This window comes from Lytechinus variegatus, chromosome 3 (assembly GCF_018143015.1).
Source record: "Lytechinus variegatus isolate NC3 chromosome 3, Lvar_3.0, whole genome shotgun sequence".
NCBI lineage: Eukaryota > Metazoa > Echinodermata > Echinoidea > Temnopleuroida > Toxopneustidae > Lytechinus > Lytechinus variegatus.
In genome coordinates this window covers 26,215,789-26,242,086 of record NC_054742.1, presented here as the reverse complement: position 1 = coordinate 26,242,086, position 26,298 = coordinate 26,215,789, and the positions used below count along the sequence as shown (strand labels likewise).

General features: G+C 36.8%; 2 protein-coding genes across 2 annotated transcripts; both read left to right on the top strand.

Moving 5' to 3' along the window:
* The first annotated feature begins 242 nt into the window (after positions 1-242).
* On the top strand, positions 243-21,526 carry LOC121410630. Its single transcript, XM_041602847.1, has 6 exons — positions 243-432; positions 6,313-6,404; positions 17,892-18,168; positions 19,086-19,117; positions 19,589-19,726; positions 20,139-21,526. The coding sequence occupies exons 1-6, from the start codon at positions 287-289 to the stop codon at positions 20,762-20,764; spliced, it is 1,311 nt and encodes a 436-aa protein (XP_041458781.1). The 5' UTR covers positions 243-286; the 3' UTR covers positions 20,765-21,526.
* LOC121410631 (histone H2B.1, sperm) lies at positions 2,451-3,182 on the top strand. The gene has a single exon (XM_041602849.1). It carries the CDS (start codon positions 2,614-2,616, stop codon positions 3,031-3,033), a length of 420 nt encoding a protein of 139 aa, XP_041458783.1. The 5' UTR covers positions 2,451-2,613; the 3' UTR covers positions 3,034-3,182.
* Positions 21,527-26,298: the final 4,772 nt, after the last annotated feature.

Here is a 26,298-nt window from a genome sequence, read left to right as displayed (position 1 = left end):
ATTCAACTTACCTTCCCATACATATTCACGTTTGACGTCATTCACTGTTTTCAGTGAACGCACTTGTATAGGGTTGACAAAGCTTCCGTTTTCATCACTACCGACTGCATGGTGTTTAGATCAAAGCTTATGACGTGATCGAAAGGGACCATATTTTAGTAACCATCTTGTTAGATTTTTTTTAAAGAGCACAAAAGCCCCGTCGACCAGTAAATGCAATCTCGATTTGGTGGTCTGCGTATATAGGTACCAACTGTTTGATAATTTGATTCAGGGAACGAACAAGATGTCTGACAGCTCTATCTGGGAGCCTCACGACGGTCCAAGTTATGTAGATCATGGAGAATGGGTGCAACATTCATCAGCATGGGAATCATCATCTCATTTTCACGATCCATTACCTGATACTGGGAAAACTACACCGACACATGGGTAGGTGTTTTAATAGTATTAAAGACTCATTATTATCCTGACCATGCAGTGGCGTAATTACGGGAGGGGAGGGGGGGGGGGGCAAAGTGACGGGGAAAATGAAAAAAGAGGGAGGAAAGAAGACCCTTGGGAAAGAACAAATTATTGTTCATTATAATGTTATATCATTATGCTATTTTATATAACGTAACAATACTTTGTGAAACATAATCATTGCCTATGTCTTCATTGTTCCTGCATGGTGCTCGGTTTTTCTGTTTAACGAGATAGTAGGCCTAAGTTGTACTAAATCCTCTCGTTTTCAAGTCAATATGCGCCAAATTTCCTCGCAATTCGAGTTATTGTTTTATATGACAAAATGCTTCTTTTTTTACTACCGTAATGGCGATTACCCCATTTTAATTATAAGGTCTTGATAGAAAACATCGTCCGTGCTTACGTTTGCATTAGTGGATTGGTGAGATATGTCTGCTCTTCATGAATTCTTAAATAAGTCCTTAAATGTCCTTTTTCTGATCAGAGTATAAACAATTTTCAGCTCGCGCTTCGCGCTCATATCATTTGGTTAGTGAAATGCGTATGGTCTTAGTGCATTCCTACAAACAAGCCTTAGAATGTCCTCTTCACGTCTGAATTTCTTAGATTTTCAGCTCGCGCTTTGCGCTCGCAATAGTGAGGTGCGTATATTTTTATGATAATCATGTTCACAATGAGTGCTTCATGTGTTTAGATGCAATTCTAACAAAATCAGCAAGCGCTTGGCACTTGCATTATATGACTGTGGTAAATTATTTTGAATGGATTTCTTTAAAAATAGTCTTTAAAATACTTTAAAAATCCCTGGCTTGGGATCATATACAAAGAAAAATTTCAGCTCGCGCTTCACGCTCACATTGTTGTTTGGCGAGACAGGTGCGTGTCATGATTACAAAATTTGCTTATAATGTTCCTTTTTAATTTTAGGTCTGAATATCAAAATGTTCTGCTCGCGCTTCGCACTCGCCGCATTATTAATTTAGGAAGATACTAGTACACGATCACCCATCCTTATCATGATTCACAAAGCAAGAATAGTATCTCTTTTAGGTCTGAAATCTCTTTTTTCCGCACGCATCAAAATTGCTTGTACATACCTACCCCGTGATTACATGTGCTTAGAATGTCCAGCATTTTATATAGGTCGGAATGTAAAAATTTTCAGCTCGCATTTTGCGCTCGCTTATTTGTTGAAAAAAAATTATCAAAACATGTCCTTAACAGGTCCCTTAAAATCAGGCCAGAACGTAATTTCTGCTGGCGCATCGCTCTCGCAGTAATTATCTAGTTATTATTATGCATGTATCTTGTTCAGGATTAAAAAAACATTGCCCAGAATGTTCAATTTTCAGGACAAAATGCATTAAATTTCCAGAAAATTTAGCTAGCAATATAGGGCTTTTGAGATTGTTGCATAATAATTATTTTGCTTTATAAAAAAATGATAAAGCCGAAAAGTGACTGTTAGGAATAACAATAATATTGAGCGGCCGATCGGGGAAAATGATTAATTGCTCCTCCCACCCCCTGACTCAGTAAGGGACGCACCATTAGATATCCGGGGGGTGGGGTGGAAGTTTTTCAAAAAAAAAATTGACGTGCGATATGAGCAAAAAAAAAAAATTGGCTCACCATAAGAGTAAAAAAACTCAGTCCACTGACAAGTCAACTGAAAGGTGCAACCCCCCCCAAAAAAAAAATTGTCTCAATGGAGTAAGGAAAAAAAATTGCTCAATGAAAAAAGGAAAAAAAAACAACCCAAACTTCCAGCCCCCCCCCCCGGGTATACAATGGTGCGTCCTTTTTTTTTTTTTTGCATATCATATTTGGCCTAACCAAAGTTCTGTAAAAGTTTGGGCGCCAAGACTGGCCGGTCACGCACTCCGATTAGCGCCAGGAGGCGCGGCACTAGGCCAGCAGCTTTAGACATAGAGAGCAGCCCACAACTTTCGCGAATCCGGTGTATTTGCATAAAGCGCGCACTTTAATCGAGCGTTGATTGGCTTAAAGTTGTTCGAGCTAAGCTTTGATTGGTGAATTTTCTGGCTTTCCCGGCGATGCGGATCCTCATTTGCATGCATCATCTTTTATAAATAGATCGATCATCGGTTTGGCATTATCATTCTCGCACCAGCAGCAATCAGAATGCCGTCACAGAGAAGTCCTACCAAGCGAAGTCCAACCAAGCGTAGCCCCCAGAAGGGAGGCAAGGGTGGCAAGGGAGCCAAGCGCGGAGGAAAGGCCAGCAAGCGTCGTGGAGTCGCTGTGAAAAGACGTCGCCGTCGACGTGAAAGCTATGGAATCTACATCTACAAAGTGTTGAAGCAAGTCCATCCCGACACTGGCATTTCAAGAAGCGCCATGTCCATCATGAACAGCTTTGTTAACGATGTGTTTGAGCGCGTCGCTAGTGAAGCCTCGCGTCTTACCACGTACAGCCGTAAGAGCACCGTTTCAAGCCGCGAAGTACAGACTGCTGTTCGTCTGCTTCTTCCTGGTGAGCTTGCTAAGCACGCCGTTTCAGAAGGTACCAAGGCTGTCACCAAATACACCACATCCCGATAGATGGACTCAAGTTCCATCTCGTAGACAACGGCTCTTTTCAGAGCCACCCAATTTTCAAGAAAGAAACCGTGGATTTGACTCTGAAATCATAAAAACAAAAGAACCTTCAAAAAAGGCTTCATAAAACACAATTTCCCAAATCACTGCCTCAAAACATGCCCGAAATAAAACGATCGATCTGACGTTAGGCCCTAGATTTGAATGGCTGGAGCGTGAAACATTTTCCTCAAAGCCAAAGGGAAACTGATATTTGAAAAAAAACGTGAAAAAAATCTCTAGATAGGGCTAAATCTAGGCAAAACAAAGTTAAATCTATAGGCCTAAGTATCATCTAGGTTACTTGAGACGCTCGTCTACCCCTGGCCTTAAAAAGTTATTTTGTTTCAAAATATAACGAGTTAGAATGTTAAGTGAGAAAATGCAATGAGTTGAATAAATTCTAGGCCCAGTATAAAGTAGGCCTAGATCTAAAGACTAGGTCTAATTATAGCATGGTTTAGCGATGACGAATTTATCTGGTGCAAGAATAAAAAGGAACCAGTCCTGGGCGAGGGAGCGAAGCAACAGATGACCTCCCTTTCTCATCCCAATTTCATGGTAAGGGGGTTTTATTTAAAAAAGAAAAAAAGACAAGCCTGATTTTCAGTGGTGCATGCTGCCTATGGTAAATAACATACATAGGAGGGGGGGGGGGGAGTTGCTTCAGCACCCCCGATTCCCATGGCAATGTGCGAGTAAGCTAAAATTTTGTCCTAAAATCAAAATTTGTCATGGATTTTGACGTAATATTATTTAGAAAGCGATATCACATCCAGGGGCGGATCCAGCCTTCGTCAATGGGGGCGGGGGGGGGGGGGGAGAGCGGATTTTTTTCAGCCATATTTTCCCCAATCGGCCGCTCGAAGATGATTTTTGGTTTCTTTGAAGGGGTAGTCCTAATAGTCACTTTTTATTTTAGCTTTATTTTTATTAAGCAACAGACATATCATAATCCTTATCTTCTGATAATGCGAGGGCGAAGCGCGATCTATTTTTTTTTAATCTTACGTATTTTTTCCTAAAATTTGAACATTCTGGACAATGTATGTTATCCTGAAAAAGATGTGTATGCAACTTTATAATTACTACGAACTCGAAGTACGAGCAGAATTGAACTGATGGAAAAGGTACCTGTTAAGGATTACATGCAGTTAGCCATGAAGACGTTACAAATTTTAAAAATAAAATAATGCGAGCGCGAAGCGCGAGCTGACATTTTACCCGAAGAAATGAAATTCTAAGCACGTTCTGTAACTTAAACAGAATAGGTTTATAACTAAACAATGAATGCGCGAAGCGTGAACGGAATATTTATAGAGGCAGACTTACTGAACGAGAATCGATTCATGTTTTGTAAATCATGAAAAGGATGAGTAATTGGGGATCTTCCTTACATTATTAATGCGAGCGCAAAGCGCGAGCAGAAAATTTTCATATGCGTTTTGAACTGATCGAATTTTTTGACATTTTGACGATTTTTTTTTGAAATTGTTGACATATAATCGTGAACAAGATAGCTATGTAACTATTGATGCGAGCGCGAGCGGAAAAAAAATCGAGATTTAGATCTAAAAACGGGACACTATATTCATGTACTGTAAATCATGAAAAGAATGAGTAATAAGGGATATTTCTACATTAATAATAAGAGCACACAGCGCGAGCAGAAAATTTTTGATATTGTGATCTGAAACTGGATAATGATAATGTCCTTAGGACATGTCATCATAATTATGAAAATGAAGACTGTCTGCCTATTCCTCTTGCTAAGCTCAAGATGAAACAAAAGGGACAATTATTAAATTGATATCTTATTCATTAATGCCTAATGAGGGCAGGAAATCTTATAATATGATGGCCTGAAAACTGGACATTTCAATCACATTTGCAATTATAACTAGGATGTATCGGTTATTAATGCGAGCGCCAATTGCGAGCCTATTTTTTTTATACACTGTCATGAAAAGGGGATTTTAAGTAGTTTGTTGTATAATCAATATTGAGACATACATAACTCGCCAATCAAAATGCGAGCGCGCAGCGCTATCTGATACGTTTCGACAATCAGGGGGGCGTTTCATGAAAGGACTTATCGGACGTTTTATCTGACAAGTCCCATTTATCCGACAGTTACCATAGGAACAGTGCCTCTCAGCCAATCAAAATCATTGAAAGATGTCAGATCTGACAACTTGTCGGATGAAAATATTTATTAAACGCTCCCCAGACCTGAAAAGGAATATTTGAAAAATTTATGGAATACATGAAAATAACGAAAGCTCGATTTCCGAGATGAAATATTTTTTGTATATCATATATTGATATTTAACCTCCATATTGAAAAAGATATGTAAATCACCTAAAATGGAATGCGAGCGAAAATTTTATTTAGTGGCATGAAAAATTTTCTTTATTATTTTCCAAGTCTTCCCCTCATCTTATTTTATTCACTCGTCTTCTTCCTCTTTTGTTTCCCCTTCTATTTCCTCTCTCTTCCTTTTTTTCTTTCTTCCCCCCTTTTTTTTTGTTGCTCGCCAATAGGGGTGTGGGGGGCCGGGCCCCTCGGGCCCACTGGATCCGCCTATGCACATCCCGCTCTTACACCTTTCCCTCCGTAGCCCCCCCCCTCGTGGATTTTTAGGTGGGTGTTTCACTCAAGTTGTCAGCAATGACTAAAATTTGTTAGTGCTGACAACTTGAGTGAAATCCTTGGATTTGATTGGCTGAAAGGCACTGGCCTCTGATTGTTACTATGGTAACTGTCGGAGAAAGACAACTTGTCAGTTCTGACAACTTTCATGAAACGCTTCCCTGATTCAACCTGTTTTTTCGAGCAGTCTTTGTAAAAAAATGCATTTTTTTTCGTGATGCAGTGCCCCTTTACTTTTATAACTGAATCGGTTACCCTGTAGAAATAAATGAATGATTACCTCTCCAACACCCGCCTATAAAAGTGATAAATCAGACAGTTAAAATACGGTTTCCTTTTTAGAAGAGAACATCATGGTAATCATTGGATGAAGATAAAGGTCTTTTAATCTTGAATTGATACTACTGGTTGATCGTAATAATGTTAGCCACTTTCATTTTTTTTATTCCATTTTCTATTTTTTCTTCTTCATTTCTTGCTCAGTGAACTTTTGCGAGTCCAGTACCTCAAGTCCCCCATTAGTGTCCCCCAAATATTGATGATCGGATGTCACATTGCATTATTTTCTTTCCCTTTACTTTCACTTTAAGAAACGCCAGAGCAGAAGCAATCGAAACCCCGAAGAGACTTTTGTCAACATCATCTACTAATAGCAACGAAGTCGAAGCCCAGCAAGGATTTGGTAATTTTGTTTGATTAATTGTATTTATTGTTTTTTATGTCAACTTCCATGAAATTTACAATGTAAAGCAAAATATAAAGAAATGGACAGCGGTGAAACAGGGGTTCCAGAACTTCTTGATATCAAAGTCATTTAAACCTAGCAGAATGCCGCTATTTTTAATCAAATCGCGGGTGTTATAGCTTTTGGTTACACTTCGTAATTCCGAAGGTTCCGAAAATTCCGAAACACGTAAATTGCCTTTACCTCGATGTTCGTTAATCCGAAAACGTAAAAGGGTTCGTCAATCCGAACATTTGTGGCGTTATTCCGATGGTTCGTTATTCCGAAGGTTCGATAATCAGAAAACGAAATAAGGTTCGATGTTCCGAAGGTTCGTTAATCCGAATACGAAATAAGGTCGTTGTTCCGAAGGTTCGTTAGTCCGAAAACGAAATAAGATTAGTTAATCATTTAGTTTTCGGACTAACGAACCTTCGGAATTACGAACCTCATTTCTTTTTCGGATTAACGAACCTTCGGAATTATGAATCTCACTTCGTTATCGGACTAACGAACCTTCGGAATAATAGTAGACTTGTTAACTGCAAAAAAAGGGGTGAAAGTCCAATCGGAAGAAAGATACATTTCTACTACACACAGTAAAGCCTCTTTACTTTCTCCTCTTGAAAAAAAAACATAGAAGGCATTAATTGTTTTATATCGCATTAAATAAGTTCGTGGACATGACGGTGGCCTGTCGAAGTTGCCCAACCCTTTATTTTGTTTTGACAATATATATTTACAATATCGTCTAAATGAAGCCCTCATTTGGAAAAGGGCACTTATTAAAGGCAGCATCTACATTATATAGAGGAGGCCCTGGTACTTGGAAGCGGGGGCTGAAGCACCCGCAAGATTTTCCGGAAGAGGGGGGGGGGGGGGTGCTGCGTGTATTATTCTCGATAGATAGCACCCCCTGGAATTCCGGCAGATGTGACAAAAAAAAGAAACGTTACCCAAAAAAATCATTTTGTAGTGCAATTCTTTTTGTTTATTTGCCTGTAAAATTTATTGATGTAAATTTGAAAATAAAAAAAGGTTCAATGTAAAATTTTGGTCCCAAGAAATTAAACAAGCTTCAGCCCCCTCTTCCCAGTGCCAAGGCCTCCTCTATAATAATGTAGATGCTGCCTTTAATAAGTGCCCTTTTCCAGATGAGGGCTTCATTTAGACGATATTCTAAATATATATTGTCAAAACAAAATAAACGGTTTTGGCAACTTCGACAGGCCACCGTCACGTACACGAACTTATTTTATGAGATATAAAACAATGCCTTCTATGTTTTTTTTTCAAGAGGAGAACGCAAAGAGGCTTTACTGTGTGTAGTAGAAATGTATCTTTCTTCCGATTGGACTCTCAAAATATTTTTTAAATTCAACATAGAGTGGAATCAATAAAGGGCCGTGTGGCTGTTCTTCAATTTACCACAGCTCCTCTACATGTCAGTTGTAGAGTATTTTCTCCTCAATCTATTCAAGGTATCAATAAAACAAAAGTAATCTTTTAAGAGTTCTAAAGACAATACACTATTTGTTAATACATAAAACCAAAAAGGGAAAGGGTATCCTAGGCATGCTCCTGTTGGGTTATATAGCTTTTACTGTGCTAGAGCACTATTACAAACGGCAGAACAATAATAATGATAATAATAGTAATAACAATAATGATAATAATAATAATAATTATAATATCAATAATGATGAATGTAAATATAAAAATAAAAGTTGCTTTATTATACAAAAAAAACGCAATTTGCCTTGCCGATGGCTTTAAAACATGATATTTTTTAATTTAAAGTCGAAATACGGAGAGGGGATGGGGTAAATTCGGAGGGCTCCCGTGGGCTTAAATAAACAAAAAAAAAATGTCAGGAATCATGTTGTCTGATGTCCCATACATCTGTGTTTTCCAAGTTGATAATACAAGTCAAATTGGTTTTGTAAGGTAGCGGGAATGCCGGGGAGATGCAGTTTTGCCACTTTGGGGTCTCCAAAAGATATATATTTTAACAAAGTTGATATATGGATTGAGGTGGGGGTACATTCGTCATGATTCATGTGCCAGAGCTTCATCAGGGACCTGGGAAGCGGGGGTGCTGGGGGTGCTGAAGCACCCCCAGAAATTTTCCTGGGGGTGCTGCGTGTATTATTTTCCATAGGCAGCACCCCCACGAAATCAGGTTCCCCCTGTATATTTTTTAATATGTTATAATGTACATAATTATCACATCCAAAAACGCAAATCATTTACATAGTCTTTCACATATTCCAATAACATCGCTCCTATCATGCCTATAACGCGACTCAATCAAGCTCCGGCACCCCGATACAGACGTGGTTGCACGCGGGAGAGACATGGGTGTGACTGGACTTGAAACTTCCCGGTTTTATGTCGAATTAAGTGTTTGCGTGCCCGAACGCCCGTGTTTTGTATAAAAAATTACAAGTCAGACATAGAAATCAAATTTCAGTCTTTTTCACCCTGCCCCCATGGTCCTGAGAAGCGGGGGTGCTGGGGGGGGGGGGGGGGGCTGGGGGTGCTGCATGTCATTTTCCATAGGCAGCACCTCCTGGAAAGCTAGTCAGTGGTAGGTATGATAAATGACGGAAATGTAATGAAAATGAACGTTTTGTAGAACCCCCCCTTCAGAATTTTCCGACACAGTACTTAAAATTAGATTCACCCTTTTTCAGATCGGAATATCGAATATTTTCTGCTCGCGCTTCGCGCTTGCATTATTGATTTTTATGATAAAAAAGGTATTTAGAATGCCCAGATACTAGGTCTATCTCTAAACACGCGCACGCATGTTTATTCAGATACGCAGCTTTTGGGGGTACTCCAGGCCGAAAATATTTATATCAAATACATTTTATCAAAATAAATAAATTCTATGAAAATCTGATAACAAATAGTTCAGTTATTTAATTCTAAATTTCAGCAATATTTTATGAAAATGGTGATATACATGTCATCATGAATATTTAATAGGTGGGTTGACATGGGCGGAAATCTGTCCCCAAAGGTAGGGGGACCAGGATCAGGAGAATTTGACAAGCAAAAAAAAACAAAAGGTTATCACCCTAAATGTTAGGTCATTTTAACCCTAACAAAGTTTGACAAGCCCCCCCCCCAAAAAAAAAAGGTTTTCACCCAAAATGTAAGGTAATTAGTCAAATGTACATGTATTATTTCGATTGTGAAGTGATGTATTTTTCTCCATAATGAAAGACCAAAAATAGGAGGGTACATTTGATATTGTGTCCCCCTGTCCCCTCTGGGATTTCCGCCCATGTGGGTTGAAGATGTCACATTCCCACTATCCTGTTTCTTGTGTTATTACATGGAATCAACATTGTTTCATTTTTTTTTCAAACCAGTGTGAATGATATGTCTCCCTTATAATGAAATAAGTTGCAGCAAAGAATATCTAATTGACTAAATCAGTTGTCAATTCAACTGTTTTTGGTTCTTGAAGGGAAAATATTGAATAAACCTAATTCTATATAATGAAATACAGAAGAACAAGTGGGGATATGACATCATCAGTTTGCTCATTGGATATTAATGAAGACATGCTTAAAACTGTTTCACCGGAATAATGCTAATCTTTAAAATGCAATAACTTTGATTTCCTTGTCGGATTTTGATCAAATCTTTATTCTTATCAATTCATCAATTGTGTATAGTTATATACCTATTCTGTTCATGCAGTGGCGTAACTACGGGGGGGATCGGCTGACCAAAAAAAAAATGGGGAAAAGGAGAAAAAGAGGGAGAAAGGAAGAGGAACGTAGTGGGAAAGAAGAAATTATTATTCATTATAATGGTATATTACATTATAATCACGTTATGTTATATTACATAGGAAACATTTTTATCATAACTTTATGAAACATAATTTGCTCAGGGCCTATGTTGTCATTGTTCCTGGTGCTCGCATTGTCTGTTTAGACAGATATACATTATAAACCTGTTGTACGAAAAACTCCCGTTTCAAGTGCAATATACACCAAATATATTATTGTTTTATGTAGTGACATATGCTTTTTTAATGACTACTTAAAATGATTGCCCCATGTTAAGGTCTTAATACAAAACATTTCCTGTCCGTGATTACGTTCGTATCAGTGGATTGTTGAGATAAGTCTGCTCTCCGTGAATTCCTAAAATCAGTCCTTAAAATGTCCCTTTTTCTGATCTGAATATAAAAAAATTTTAGCTTGCGCTTCGCGCTCGCATCATTTGGATAGTGAAATACGTATGGTCTTAGTGAATTTCTACAAGCAAACCTTAGAATGCCCCGCTTCAGGTCTGAATTATCTAAATTTTCAGCTCGCGCTTCGCGCTCGCAATATTTGATTAGTGAGATGCGTATGGTAATCATGATTACAATGACTACACAAAGTGCTTCATGTGTTCAGATGTAATTCTAACAAAATCAGCAAGCGCTTGGAACTCGCATTGGATGACTATGGTGAGACATGTCTATTAAGGGATTCCTAAAATATAGTCCTTAAGATCTCCCTGTTTGGGGTCAATATATACACAAATTTCGGCTCGCGCTTCGCGCTCGCATTGTTTAGCGAGACAGGTACGTATTATGATTACAAAATCGATTATAATGTCCCTTTTTAGGTCTGAATATCACAAATTTTTAAGCTCGCGCTTCGCGCTCGCATTATTTCATTGCTGAGATGCGTATTTTTATTTATGATCACAATGACTACAAGTGCTTCCTTAAAATGTCTATATTAGGTAAGTATACCTGACGATTGCGCGCTCACTAAGTGACTCAGAATTTTTGCTGGTGCCCCCCCCCCCATGCCGTGACCCACGGTACGCCACTGTGTTCATGATTAGAAAAGTGCTTAAGATGTCCTGTTTTTAGGTTTTAAATCCCATTTTATTTCTGCTCGCGTTTCGCGCTCGCATCAATTGTATAGTTATATAGGCTACCTAACCTCTTCATGATTAGAGAAGTGCTTAGAATGTCTCGTTTTTGGTCTGAAATCTCAATTTTGTTTCCGCTCGCGCTTGCATCAATTGTATAGTTATTTACCTATCCTCTTCACGATTAGAAAAGTGCTTAGAATTTTTTTTTTGTTCTGAAATCTCAAGTTTGTTTCCGCTCACGCTCGCATCAGCTGTATAGTTATATTCCTATCCTCTTAATGATTAGGAAAGTGCTTAGAATGTCTCTTTTTTGGTCAGAAATCTCAATTTTGTTTCCGCTCGCGCTTCGCATCAATTGTATAGTTGTATACCTATCCTGTTCATGATTAGAAACGTGCTTAAGATGTCCCTTTTATAGGTCTGAAATCTCATTTTTATTTCTGCTCGCGCTTCGCGCTCGCATCAGTTGTATAGTCATATACCTATCCTCTTCATAATTAGAAAAGTGCTTAGAATGTCTCGGTTTTTTTGGTCTGAAATCTCAATTTTGTTTCCGCTTGTGCTTCGCGCTCGCATCAAATGTATAGTTATATACCTATCCTGATCATGATTACAAAAAGTGCTTAAAATGTCCAGTATTTAGGTCGGAATGTCAAAATTTTCAGCTCGCGCTTCGCGCTCGCATTATTTGATTGTTGATATATGTATCGTCTTAATGGGTAACTGCAAACAGTCCTTATAACACGTCCCTTTCGATCAGGCCAGAGCGTATATGAAAAATATCTGCTCGCGCTGATCACGTTCGCAGTTATTATTTGTTACATACGCATCTTGTTCAGGACCACAAAAATTGCTCAAAATGTTCAATTTTCAGGACAAAATACATAAATCCCCCCCAGAAAAGCTCGCGCTTCGCGCTCGAGTTCTCTAATTATATATCTATGTTCTTTTATTAGTAGAAAGCTAAGAAGTAACTGTCATTGTCATATACATATATAGTATTCAACCTATTCAATCTATATATATATATATGTGTGTGTGTGAGGGTGTGTGTGTGCCTTTAGAGGTGTGTGTGTGTGTGTAATTATGGAAAACTCAATTGTGCCCCCCCCCCATTGAGGAGAGCTTTCAGCACCCCCACTGAAAAAAATCGTTCCCAGGTCCCTGAGCTTCATTAAAGCAGTAACCTGCAAAGCGATGTCTCCTGTAAATTTTCCGAGAGAAACAAATTAGAAACAGATAAAACAAAATTAATACTGTTTAACCGATACCGAAATGCATTTTGCCCGTATGTATCATAGATTACGGTGTAGCAGACACACCAAAAAAAGCGATACGAGAAGCCGATGGAAGCTATTGTGTTGAGATTGTGTTATCTCGAATGACATACCATAAAATTGATCGCTTTATTGTCCGATTCGTGAGTGTGACTGTGACATAGAGGTTGTTTTGGTCTCGTTTTAGCGCAATATCACGTCATACATTTTGACATTATTTGCCCTCTTTCTAAGCAAATTAAGACACTAATACTGTCATGAAGCATATCGATCTTTTCACTAATATATTCTCTTTCATGTAGAATGTTGACATTTTGTATTAATTGCTGTTATTTATAAAACAGTTCAGGATTCTTGAAAAAATACTCTTTTAAAATTATAATTTGCATAATTTATGTAAATTAGGTAATAATAAACAAGGATATCCCAATTATTTTATGACAATTTTCTTCCCTGTCTTACCCTAAGTCTTTATTTCCAATTTTAGGGCAGTTCTGGTGAAATATATATTCTGAATTACTTGTTTATACTATATCGACATAATATGCAAATTTATGCAAATTACTTGCTTATTTGCATAGATACAGCGTGTCTCTTTGGATGAATCTTTTTCTTTTGACTCAAGGAACATTTGTGCCAAGTGGGACATTTGTACTCAAAAATGCAGCGTTCAACCTCTTAAAAAGTCTACTATAACGAAGCTTCGGAATTACGAATGTATCGCATATATGCGATAGCTTTTACACAACAAATTAATTCTATTCAACTCAGAACTTTGCGTACTGAACCAAATATTTTGAGGGGCAAAACATAGCAATGTGGGAAAATTTGTAAAAAGTCGCCAGCGGGCTGGGGGAAAACTGCCTATTAAAATAAAATTAATAAAATTCTAATTATGTAATAGATTTTCCATAATATTCAGCAAAATAATACATTTTATTGTTTCCATTCATATTACGTTGTCTTCTAGAATTCCTTTGATTTCCTCTTGTGTGTGAGACCACCCTTACCGCCAGTGATTGAACGTAAAGCTTAACGTATGAAGGGTCCCTACAGGGGGGGGGGCGTTATAGAGCCATGTGAAGGTTATAGATGAAGAGCCCCTACAGCATGGGGTCTGGGACAAGCTCCGATAGCTTATCTGCATAAAGTTTAGAAAGCTTATATAGCACAATATGCTGTCCGTCTTTTCCCGTTTTTTATGTTTTAAATCCTCGGCAGCCCGGTCGTGTTATCAAGTTATTTTTTATATTTTCTTTGTTGTCCAATTTAGTTTTTGACTAATTCCATTCTACCTTCATTTCCCGCTATTGTTTGCCACTTTGTCATCTTTTAATTTATTTTGCACCCTGCTATTGCATTTCATAGGCCTATTTCGGAATAATTTGTTCTTTTAATGTTCTTCTTTCGTTCTTTTTCCCGCTTTCCTTCCTTTTCCAATAATTTTTTTTTCGTTTCCTTTTCACTTTTCCCTTTCCTTCCGCCCTTTCCCTTTCTTTCTTTCTCCCTCCATTTTCTCCTTTTTTAAATTTTCCTGGTGTAATCCACCAGGGGCAGCTTGCCCCCCCTAGTGTCCCTGCCTGTTATGCCACTGGAAACTGAACACTGGAAACCGCAGCTTGTTCCTTGCAATAATAAAAGATAACATTCTTCAATGAAATACAAATCGTATACAAGTTTTAAACAAGATAATGGGGTCAAGACTATTCTATATACGGTATGTGAAAGTTTATATCATACCCCTTGCACATAATCATATTTTATGCATTATATCTTTATATTCATTTATTAACATGCATTGAGTTTTTTATATGGAATAAAAAGATACTCAGAAATGTAACCTGCATTGCATTAAATGAGGTATTACTACGTACATGCAAATATTGTGTCAATGTCTATTTTTCAAGTTGTCAAAATAATAGGGGGGCAAATCGATATGTCCCCCCATAATGTTTTCATTTTGGGCCGTTGCGTCGTCTCCCCAGCCCCCTTCCCGGATCGATTCCTTTGGGAGCGCCGATGAATTATTTACTTTTCTTGTCTCATTGAATTTATAGGGTATACAGTCATACGAGCAATAAACGCAAAGAAAAACAAGCAATTTTGTTGTGAAATATCCGTGGTATGTGATTTTGTTATCCATATACACTGCGGGCCTGCATGAGCTATTGGTTACTGTCTTGATTCGTTTTCGGAACCTGATTGCTTCTATAATAATCTAAATCATTGTAAATGAAAGTGAGAGTGTGAGTTGAAGGAAATTATATTTTATCTACCCCTGTCCATAATGAAAACCAGCTCATCTGACCAACTCTTTAAGAAAAGTTTTTCTTTGTTAACCGAGTGTTATTGTGTGGAACAGTCTCCCAGAAGATGTAGTTATACTGCTTGTTCAGGTGATTGCATTTAAGAATAGACTGGATAAGCATTGGGAGAAGATTGTCTATGATTTTGAGTGATTTTTTATTCTCGTGTGTTTTTTTTTTGGAATGTTTTGCTGTCTACGGCCTGCCACCCCTCCCTGCCAACATCAGTAGCGCATCTAATTTTGTCTGAAGGAGAGCATCAGCAATAGACACTCTATACTTTGATCGATGAACAGGATTATAGTCCTATACAACATCGTTGGAGTAAACTAAACTATAACTAAACTAAATCCGGGTTATACCTATCGACACTTTTCGGATAACTTGCCCGTAACGGAGTGTGCCCAGTGACGTATTTCAACTTATATGAATATAATTCAGTCTTCAGTACCCATCATTTCCTACCAAAATAAGCAGTGAAGGTCGGGGAGACCGAAAATACTATTTTTCAGTAGTTATTGGCTATAAATGCATTTCATACTATATCACACTGTGAACGCTAATCTGCCATCGTGATATTTGTGATCATAATGGAGATATGCAAAAGGCCCTAAATCCATGCAGGTGTTCTAGTATAAAAATCATAAAGTACTGACTTCTGCAAGTTTTTCACGCCGTTTTTAACCTCTTGACCGTACCTCTTTATCTTTATGATGCCATATATAATGTAGTCGTATAATCGCGCTAATGGATTATTCGTAGAGAATTCAGATTTACTACTGTATACGGGTCATTGTATGCGTCACACAAACATGAATTGTCTATCTTCATTAGATGTGAAATTCTCAAGTCTGCATGGCAGAGATAATAGTCGTTGACTTTTTATGCAATAAAATTACGCAACAAAGTTGCGAGCGCCCTCTTGAGAACGAATACTTTTTAACGCAAGCAGGAAAGTTTGCAGCATCAAGTAATTTCTTCCAACTGCTTCCAACATTAAAAAATAATTGTGCAAGTATGCTGAAGAGCATATTTTTCAGAACTGAATTGAATAGTGCAAATCAAATCTCAGTTTACCGGACATTTAGGCAGATTAATATTTATTTTACTTGTTTCTTACCTGTCCCTTTCCTTTTCTGCGCTTTTTTCCTTTGCCTATTCTCCTCATTTTTGTTTTACCTTTTTTTTTGCACCCAATGAAAGTTGCACCCAGGGCACGTGCCCCTATCACCCACTATACGCCACTGACGGTGTGCCCAATGAACTAGAAATATGAATCTCCACTTCAGTGGTGTCTCCTCGATTGAATTCGACCAATAAGTTTAAAGAAAGGAAGAGTTCATTGAAGTTTACATTAATGATACAACCAGGAAATTCAAAGAAAGTTGACACTTGCCAAACATCATAAAATTAACTGTCTTATAAAATATTTCTGCTATTACGACGAATTTGATATCAAACATTAATGAGTATGTCATGCACCTTCATCACATTGCTTTGTCATCAAGAGCTGAAGAATATTTTAGGTGTCATTTTTCCCCAAAATATTTTCATATTTTAGACAAATTTGATATAAATACTTGACAAAAACATTTTATTGTGCTAGTTACTTCTCAACACAAATATTTCAGATTACACTTTTTTGTTAAAAAAATGTAATGTAAACCAAAGATTTGACATTTATTTCTATGAAACTATGTTTGAGAATACAATAGAATACATTTGGCACGAATATTACTTTTTTTTCTTTAAAAAAAAATCCACCTGAAATATACTTTAATTCCAACGGCATCCCAATCATGACTTGTGAAAGAGCTTAATACGCTCTTTCATTCTTTCATTTTTATTTTGATACCAAATTCGTCATGGTAGTTTATTTCTGAAGATAAAGTTAATCTTAAAATGTTGGGCAAGTGAATAAATTTCACTGAATTCCAGGGGTGTATGTAAGCATCTGGCATCAGCTGTATAATATTATATACAAAAAGTTTGGAAATCCGAGTTTGACCATTAATTTCTCCCAACTCCCAATTTTACAGAATGCATTTTTATATCACTCAAAAGATCATTTAATTTTCTTTAAAATGGTACCCTACATGATATCACTTTGGTTCACATGGAGGTGCTGTGCCTTGAAATGTTGGGCAAGGTTAAAATTCAAAAGTTGAAAAATTACGCAATATTGAAAGTCACTGTTCTTTTTTGTTCCGTGGTGATGAGTGAGTTCCTCAGGGGTTTCTTTTTGTTTTCATGCACCTTAACATCAACATTAGCATGAAATCAACACACTTCTGCGCAAGCAAACATATAACAGACAAACAAAAAAACATGCATGGATATTTCAAACCACGACTCAAACCATGATATCTCACAGATCTCCATGTTAATGTTGATGTTAAGGTGCATGAAATCAAAAGAAACCGCTGAGAAACACGCTCATCACCACGGAAAAAAGAACAGTTTCTTCCAATAATGTGTCACTTGCAACTTTTGAATTTTGACCTTGCCCCACATTTCAAGGCACTGTACCTCCATGTAAACCATATCAAGTATGGAATCATTTTAAAGAAAATTAAATGTTCTGTTTATTGTTATTAATCACTTATTAATATGTATACTAAAACCGAGAAGGGATTATCGATCAAAGTCAGATTTCTTTTTTGAGGGGCTCATAATTATATTGGGGAATAAAATGATTAAAAACAAGCAAATTTAGGTTGACGAATGACTTGCCAAATGGCATGCCATGGTCTACATAGGCTTATATAAGGTATCAATGCAATGCGATTGCTGGGCTTTTAAACTTATTCACGTCCATGCAGTCGTCGCTATATACGGTTAGTTATTCCTTATAATCCATCATTTTTATTGCCTCTTAAAAAATTAATAGTATAAAAATGCATTTTCATTATTTTGGTTACCCTATTAACTGATGAATGTTTTCCCGGTTCAATTTTTTCCAGAGAGAACAACACCGCGAATTCATAGGGAAAAAACTTCCTCCACTCCTTTGGCAAATACTACCAATTTAGTTACCGAGGTGACAAGGACTACTGGTGTATATTCGACCACTGAACCACATATAATATCCAATGTGGGTGCAGCTCAAGCACCTCCTCCTGGTGGCTTTTTCCAACAACATCGTGTCTTAATATTTTCTGCCTTCGCTACGTCCGCTGTCATCCTTATAGTCGTCGCATTTCTTGTAGTCATCCTATGTCGATCACAGAAGAAGAAACTGTAAGTTTTTTTTTTTTTTACATAAAACATGTGGATTAATGCATAATTATGAGATGTAGCCTATATAGAAAAGGGTTAGAATGGCGAGACAAAATACAAGCAAGTGAGCAAAGCGAGTGAGCTGCTGACAAGTGCACTTTCAATTATTATTGTATCAAATTTAAATTGGCAGATCCGATCTGGTTCACTTCTGTATAGCGAGAATTAACTGTATTCTGTTCATCTCCAAGGTCAATGCAGTGTCTTTACCATCCCTATTATGGATTTATTCGCTGTATGCTAATACCCCTCCATTATACGCCAATCCGGTATGCTTTTCTTCATGTTGTATTGCAATGTAGGTCTATCCTGCATTAATAGACAATCAGTGTAACAAAGATGAATATAATTATACTGAGGTAAAATTGATAGTTCAGCTGTCGAAAACTCATCTGATAGTGTTAGCAGTTGCGAAATGAGCAAAAAAAGTAAACAAAAAAAATAAAAATGATGGGGCACGTCATGGCATGTGTGACAAATATTTGTTAAGTTCTATAGCGAGCGAGTAAAAATGTTGAACTTTTTAGATAAAATGTAATTTTGTGATAAGGTTTGACATAATATAATAACCCATAACATACCCCTCTTCCCTTCCTTTCTTTTTTCTCATTGTTTCGGGGGGTTTTATTGGTCGTGAATTTTTGTTTTTATCTTTATTTTGTTAATATTTATATATTTTTATTGTTATTATTATTGTTGTTGCTTATTTATTATTATTATTATTATTTTTTTATCTTTATTTTATTTATTTATTTATTTTTATTTATTTATTTATTTTTTTTGGGGGGGGGGAGTCAGTGCCAGTGCTCCTTTCTATAGTCCCAGTCTGTTATAGACATGAAGTAGGTGCATGACTGTATTCCCTTTATCTCCCACAGAAAACGAGTGAAGTCCTCAGAAGCACCAAAAAGTAAGTTACATTTTTTCATAGTGCTTATTAATTTTTTTTTGTGTCATTACTGTTTTGAGGGTGTTTGGGTCCTTTGGCAACCAAAAGAATATTATGAAAGTGTCTCCTCTTCATGTTCGTATAGCAGGCCTTATTCATAATTATAATTTCAGTGAAACAACAAAACAGTTGCATAGGTGTTCACTTATACTTTTGATGCATATTTTATTTTGTCAGATTGCAATAAATCATATTCTAAATAGAAATCAGCGACTAAAAACTAAAGGAAGAATTAAATAAACATTTGACAGAAAACGATATAGCATGCTATAGGGCAAGTTGGTATTACCATAAGAGTTAATTATCAGTCTTTAGATTAATCTATTACCCATCTTACTTGTTCATTTTATTTTAAATGAACAATTAATTCGGAGTTGTTATTTTATCATCTTGATGAATAAAATTGAAATAAATTGAATCTTTACATAACAGGCAAAGGAGTCCGTCGTCTTGTGAAGATGGAGAGCCAGGAGCATACCTATGAGGAGGTAGAGATTCACAAGAAAGATGATATCATCAAGAGTAGCTTGGACACCAGGTTAACACCCACCATCATCAACATCAATCAAGGTTTGTAATTCAACATGTGCTCCACTGAGAGACTGAAAGTTGAACGATGATAATTATAATCAATAATGAGCCAATCAGAAAATAAGTGTTTGATAATGGAAATGATTTTGTTCCTGAAAACGTCACCAATATACCCCCCAAAAAATAATAAATTGCGAGAATTAAGCATTATTGCAGTTGACAATGCTGTCTGCCCCCCTTGTTCTAAGAAGTGTTATGCCTGTTCTGTTTCGAGTCATGCTAATGATGGAAGTACAGCTGTCCTTGCTACATTTTTATGTTGATTCAACATTTTCATGTGACAGAAAACACACGAATAACGAATGTCGTGTGTTCACAAAATATTATGAAAATAAAAATTATTCCAAAACCTCGATTGATTAACCTTTACATAAACCATTTTCTATTGCAGAAGAGATAAGTGACCTTAGAAGACCAGATGTCGATCAGATTGGAAAAGGACCATTTTACTTCAAATTAAATGAATCTGATGGTCAGCCAATCTCACCAGTTTATTCTACACCCATTTTGAAACAAACAGATGAATTTTCCGCACTAACAGAAATTGAGAAAACGGGTCTTCATCGTCTTTACAGTGAGCCTATTCATTTTAACAAAGCAAAGGAAGACGGAGACAAGATCCAAGAAAATATTCGATATTCTACCCCCTGCAGTGCTCCAGCATACTTCATCATCGATCCTTCATGTCCTTTTCAAGATCATGAGATAGGCTCCGAAACGACCACCGGAACAACCCTTCCTCGTCGAAAGCTCACAAGACAGTGTGACGTAACACTCGAAAAGTACGATAAGCTTGGCCGCGGTATCAATATGACGTCATGTAACGGCGACAAGGGAATGGAAAATTCAAATGGTCTGTTTTTTGACGACGCTGGGTCTTACAATCACCTGAAACTTGATCAGAACACAGCGAGCGTGATAAAATCAGCCTCTCCGATAGTTGATGCATCAAGTAAAAAGAGAGTAGGCCTATCTGGTGTTTTTGAGGCTAAAGGATACAACACGTTAGCGTTTTAGATTGCTTAGGGTTTTAGCAATCACTCTGCAGACGATTTCTGGAACGTAGAGAATCTATTGTCCAAAGCCCTTCATATACCCCTAGCAGCATTTGTCGAAAATCGGTGAATCAAGACAGCAGCGTCGTCCAATACTGACCACACAGAAACGTTGTTAACGCTAACATTGCGCTAACAGAGGCCCTATGTTACAACCGGTAACTTATGATGCCTAATGTTACAACAATGCATTATACTTACACATTGAAATATAATGTGTTTTGACTTCATGGGAAAGATGTGACTGGGCTAACTGTTGATGCTCTGTTCGGCTAACAATGTTTCTCTGCAGCCGGCACTGGACTCTGGACAAACGACATATTTGCTTTTTTTTTGGTCTGGTCCGAATCTTAAGACGATGTGCTCTCCCCAGTCCACCAACCTTCAACATTGACCTCAAACTGTCCATTGTGATTATTTTGAAGGGTATTTTCATTTATAATCTGAACGTTGCAGAAAGCTTCTGCGAAGTAGATGCAAAAATATTCCTTCAGCAATGTTGGTCCATCGGCGTATAGCCCTACATGAACATTTTTCCAGTTTGTACATAATTTCAAACACGCATTTCACACTTTCACTTTTTAGAAAATAATATAGTCAATGATAATTATAAACAATAGTTGATGTGATAATCATTATCGAGATAGTTTGATGTATAGGCCCTGACGCAAGTAAATTGATGATCGTTCAAGTAAAAAAGGTCGGTAATCTAATATGTGGGCAATACCATATGTACGTCTAGATCTGAACCCCTATATATGTGGGACATGAATGAAATTTTCTGTCCCTGGTTTCTGGTTCTTTTGAAAGTTTGTAATGCTCTCAAATGACCATGACTTGGTCAGTTTATGAAGTGAAGTAATACTTTAGAAAAATGGGGGTCGGACGTACAAAAACGTTGATTATTTTATGGAATTGCCCGTGTATTTAAAACTGCGAATGACAGTGGTTAAAAGAATCAGATTTGGCTTTATTCATAGATCATCCAAAATCTTTCTTTCTGAAATATTTATTTCTAATTTGCATCAAAGTACATGTAATCAATTGCCCTTTCTCATGGCATACAAAATGACACGATCTTTCTGACAGGGCCATAGACTGTAGCCATAATAGGCACCCTTATTCTTAGCGATAATCATCCTCATTTTAAACAAAGACACTCTTTAAATGTCATCTCTCCTCTTACCAATGTGAAAGTGAGTCTAGTCTGAATTAATCATTTATGCTGCCTGTTATCAAAATAAATTTTGATATTTTGTTACATAAAGGATTTTTAGTCTTCAACTTTCGTGATGGCGAGTATAACGGACATATTGTTGAAACGTAAATTATGGTCATGGTGTTAGTCAACAATGATTATTAACCTGCATGCATGACAAACTGTAAATAAATGTTTTATTGTAAATAACTTTTGCTTGAATAAAGTCTAAAACCTGAGAAATAGTTCCTTGAGATTATACCGGTAATCATTTTTCTTTGTTGGGAGAGGGTTTAGGTTTTTAAGCCTGACGTTCTATCGCTAGTTGTTTTTTTCTTTTTCTTTCATTATGTCCCTCATGATTACAACTGAGTTAAAAGAATTACACTTTAATAACGATAATAATAGTAATAATAACAACAACAATAATTAATAATAATAATGATAATGATAATAATAGTAATGTAGCTAGTATATAAAGTGTGATTGTCAACAATTGGTATTCATATTTGCATTTCCCGTTTGACAAGTTTACGTATAATATGAAGTTACAAACTATAATGAAAATACAAGCAGTCAAGAGTTAGTAATAAAATTATTTGAGTAAGAGAAATTGGACCTACGATAAAACCAAGCTTGTAAAATTGTAAAGGTCCATGAAATAAGACTGTAATAAACGATGAAAGACTGATCGATGCATTATGGTCCAACAGTGTTTGTTTTTTCCTCGTTGCTTCGCTCCTTGGGAAAATATCTTGCCAAACCATCCTCAGATTTTCTCTCTGTCATTGAATACAGGGCCGGGGAGAGTTATTTTGTATAATTTCATTCATTCATAAAAATGCCAAAGCCTTTAGAAACATTTTGGTTCATTATGGTGTATGTTTTTTATCGAATGAAGTGCTGATAGTAGATTAGAATTACACGCATCCCCGGTTCATAAAGGTACCCTCCCTATGTACAACTTTCCAATTTTCATGAAAATGGCATAGATTTTGAATAAATTGCAACATTCTTTTTACGCTTGAAAATAAAAAAAACATTAAGGGGTATTTTTTGTTAATGTCGAGCCTGATGAGTCACAACTCGTGCAGGGGACGTATCCCTGCCCCCCCCCCTGATGAGTCACGACTGATCCAGGGGACGTGCTTCTCCCTCCCCTTTTGAGAAGCCAAATTAATAATTTGTAATGTAAAAATGCAACGAAAACAGACATGTACCCCCTCTTTTGTCAATTTAAATTCTGGTCAGATATCTTTGATTTGGGGTTGAAGTTTTTTGTTGTTGCTTACTTTTTTTTCGCGGACGAAATATCCAGAGTGAGACTGAAACTACAGGCGCCGCTTTTCTGACGGCGGCGGCGTCAACGCAAAATCTTAACCGAAATTAAGTTTTTGAAATGACAGCATATAGTTCATGAAACTTAGCCATAAAGTTAATCAAGTATTACTGAACATCCTGTCTGAGTTTCATGTCACATGACCAAGGTCAAAGGTCATTTAGGATCAATGAACTTAGACCATGTTGGGGGAATCAACATCAAAATCTTAACCTTAGGTTAAGTTTTTGAAATGTCTTCATAACTTAAAAAATAATACATGGACCTCGTTCATGAAACTTGGGCATAAGGTTGAACAAGTATTACTAAATTCCTGCCTGAGTTTCAAGTCACATGACCAAGGTCAAGGGTCATTTAGGGCCAATGAACTTTGGCCAAGTTGGGGTATCTGTTGAATTACCATCATGACTTTGAATATTTATGGATCTTTTTCATGTAACTTGGACATAAGAGTAATCTAGTATCACTGAACATCCTGTGTGAGTTTCAGGTCACATGATCAAGGTCAAAGGTCAATGAACTTTGGCCATGTTGGGAGTATCTGTTGAATTACCATAATAACTTTGAAAGTTTATGGATCTTATTAATGAAACTTAGACATAAGAGTAATCTAGTATCACTGAACATCCTGTGCGAATTTCAGGTAACATGATCAAGGTGAAAGGTCATTTAAGGTCAATGAACTTTGGCCAAGTTGGGGGTATTTGTTGAACCACCATCATAACTTTCAAAATTTATACATGTAGATTGTGGATAGAGGGGTAATCAAGTATCACTGACAAGTCTTAGGTCGCATGATCAAAAAATAGTGTAAAGGGAAAAAGTTTTCAATAAAACAAGCTGCGAATGAGTGAGTAATTAATGCCAAAATTTCTAATACAGAATACCCCATGACAAGTTTTGACATATTTAAAATATATATTCACATAATTCAATTTTGTCCATTTCTTGTTCGTGAAAAATGGTTCCAATGCAAGTCCCCAAAGCCTCACATCTGTACACCAGCGAAGGTGGTGGGGGGGGGGGTCAGTCTTTAAGACTGAAGTTTTGAGTAAATTTAGATTTATTTCTATAACAGGAGGTGCAGGTGGTAAAAAGACTCGATCAATGATAGATGTGAGTGCGAAGCACGAGCTTAAATTGTAAAACTTGACCATAAAAATAATGAGCAATTTTGAGGTCTCTTCACTGTTTTTATTGCTATTTACCTTCCATACACCACATTGAATTTCAATTATTATTTGTTTTGAATGTTCTCCATTAATTTGTTTTACATCCTAAACCTGCATGATATAGACTATACTAACAAAAATAAAGTGACATTCAAAAGGGTGGAAAATAACGGGACACAGTCGACACACCCGATGTTTTTGTTTGCGGGAGGGGTATTAAAAAGATAATGTCATGCAATAAACATAAATATATGAAAATGTTATGATCATGGTCAGCTCGTATTTCCTCCCGTATCATCATGATCATACTCTTGTCATTATGATCCGTCATAAATAATTATGATGTTCAACTGTAAATGTATATGACGCAGGCTAACCTAAAACATGGGGAACATATCCCCCCGAATCGACACCAACTGCATGTTAATATACACAAGAGTATATATCACAAACGCCATTGCCATGCAGACACGAACTCTTGTATTGTATCTCTATCATGTCTATGCAAGAACTATATGTACGGGCTATTGGCTACAGTAACTCTGGACAAGAGCATTAAAATGCACCTACTTTTAATTGTTTCGCAGTAAAAAAAAACAGGTTTTAACTTTTGAACAATTATTGATTAACTTTTTTGAAATTGAAAAAAATGTTTTAACAGCTTCGTTCAAACAAGTTGTTTAAAACTTAAAACACTTTATTGTTAGAGTGACTGGCTTAAAACAATGCGCTATACAGAGAGTTTTTTTTCTTCCTGAAATGGAAAATTCGAAATTGTATTTACTTGCACTACCCGCGCGGAGTTTTTATTTCATCGTTTTTGCTTTTACTCTTAATCTACAATCATGATTTCGTTTCATATTTGTAATTAGGTCTCTGATCAGCCTGCCTATGTTGACCACAGACAGGGACATGATTTTCATGAAGAGCATGCATAACTTACCATAGTCATCTAATGCAAGCATCGAGAGCGAGCTTATTTCTTTTTAGAATTACACCTTAAAATGTGAAGTCATTGTAGTCATAGACATTGTACGTATCGCTCTAATCAAATATTGCAAGCGCGAAGCGCGTGCTTACAAAATCTTGTATTAAGACCTGAAGAGGGGGCTTTCATTAAGGCTTAATTGTTTTGTAGGAATTCATGAAGACCGTATGTATTTCAACGTAAGCACGGACTAGAAATGTTTTATATTCAGACCTTAAAAGGGGGCTATCACTCTAAGTATATATATATACATGATAAAATAACAAAAGCTCGAAGAGAGAGGCTATATAGTGTCATTTAATTCCTCTGAACAAAATTATCTATCTCATTAAATACAATATGCGAGCACAAGGAGTGATGAACACATAAACCTTAAGCAAAATTGGCATAAATGAAAAAAAAATCTTATATAAAATACAGGGACCGCGGAACGGTTTTCAAAGTGGGGGGGGGGGCTGCAAACAAAAAAAATTACAATCATATGGTCATTTCTACGTTTTTGTACATTTTTTTTGAAAAAAGTGGGTGCTGATCGAAGCCCCCCCCCCCCCCCTTGCTACGGCCTGCTTGAGAAAAAGAACAAGGCAAGAAAAACTGAACAAACCCTCCATTGCCCACATCTTGTGAATTGTATATAAAGACGCCCCCTTCCGTGAAAATGATTGTTTGGTTAAAGTCTGAAAGGGTTGGGCATATATCGCGAGAAGAACAGAACACAATTCGATCATAACAAAAGGATTTCATGCATCACCGGTTCCGTAGTTCACCGAGCTCCAATGCATATTGTATGCATAATGAA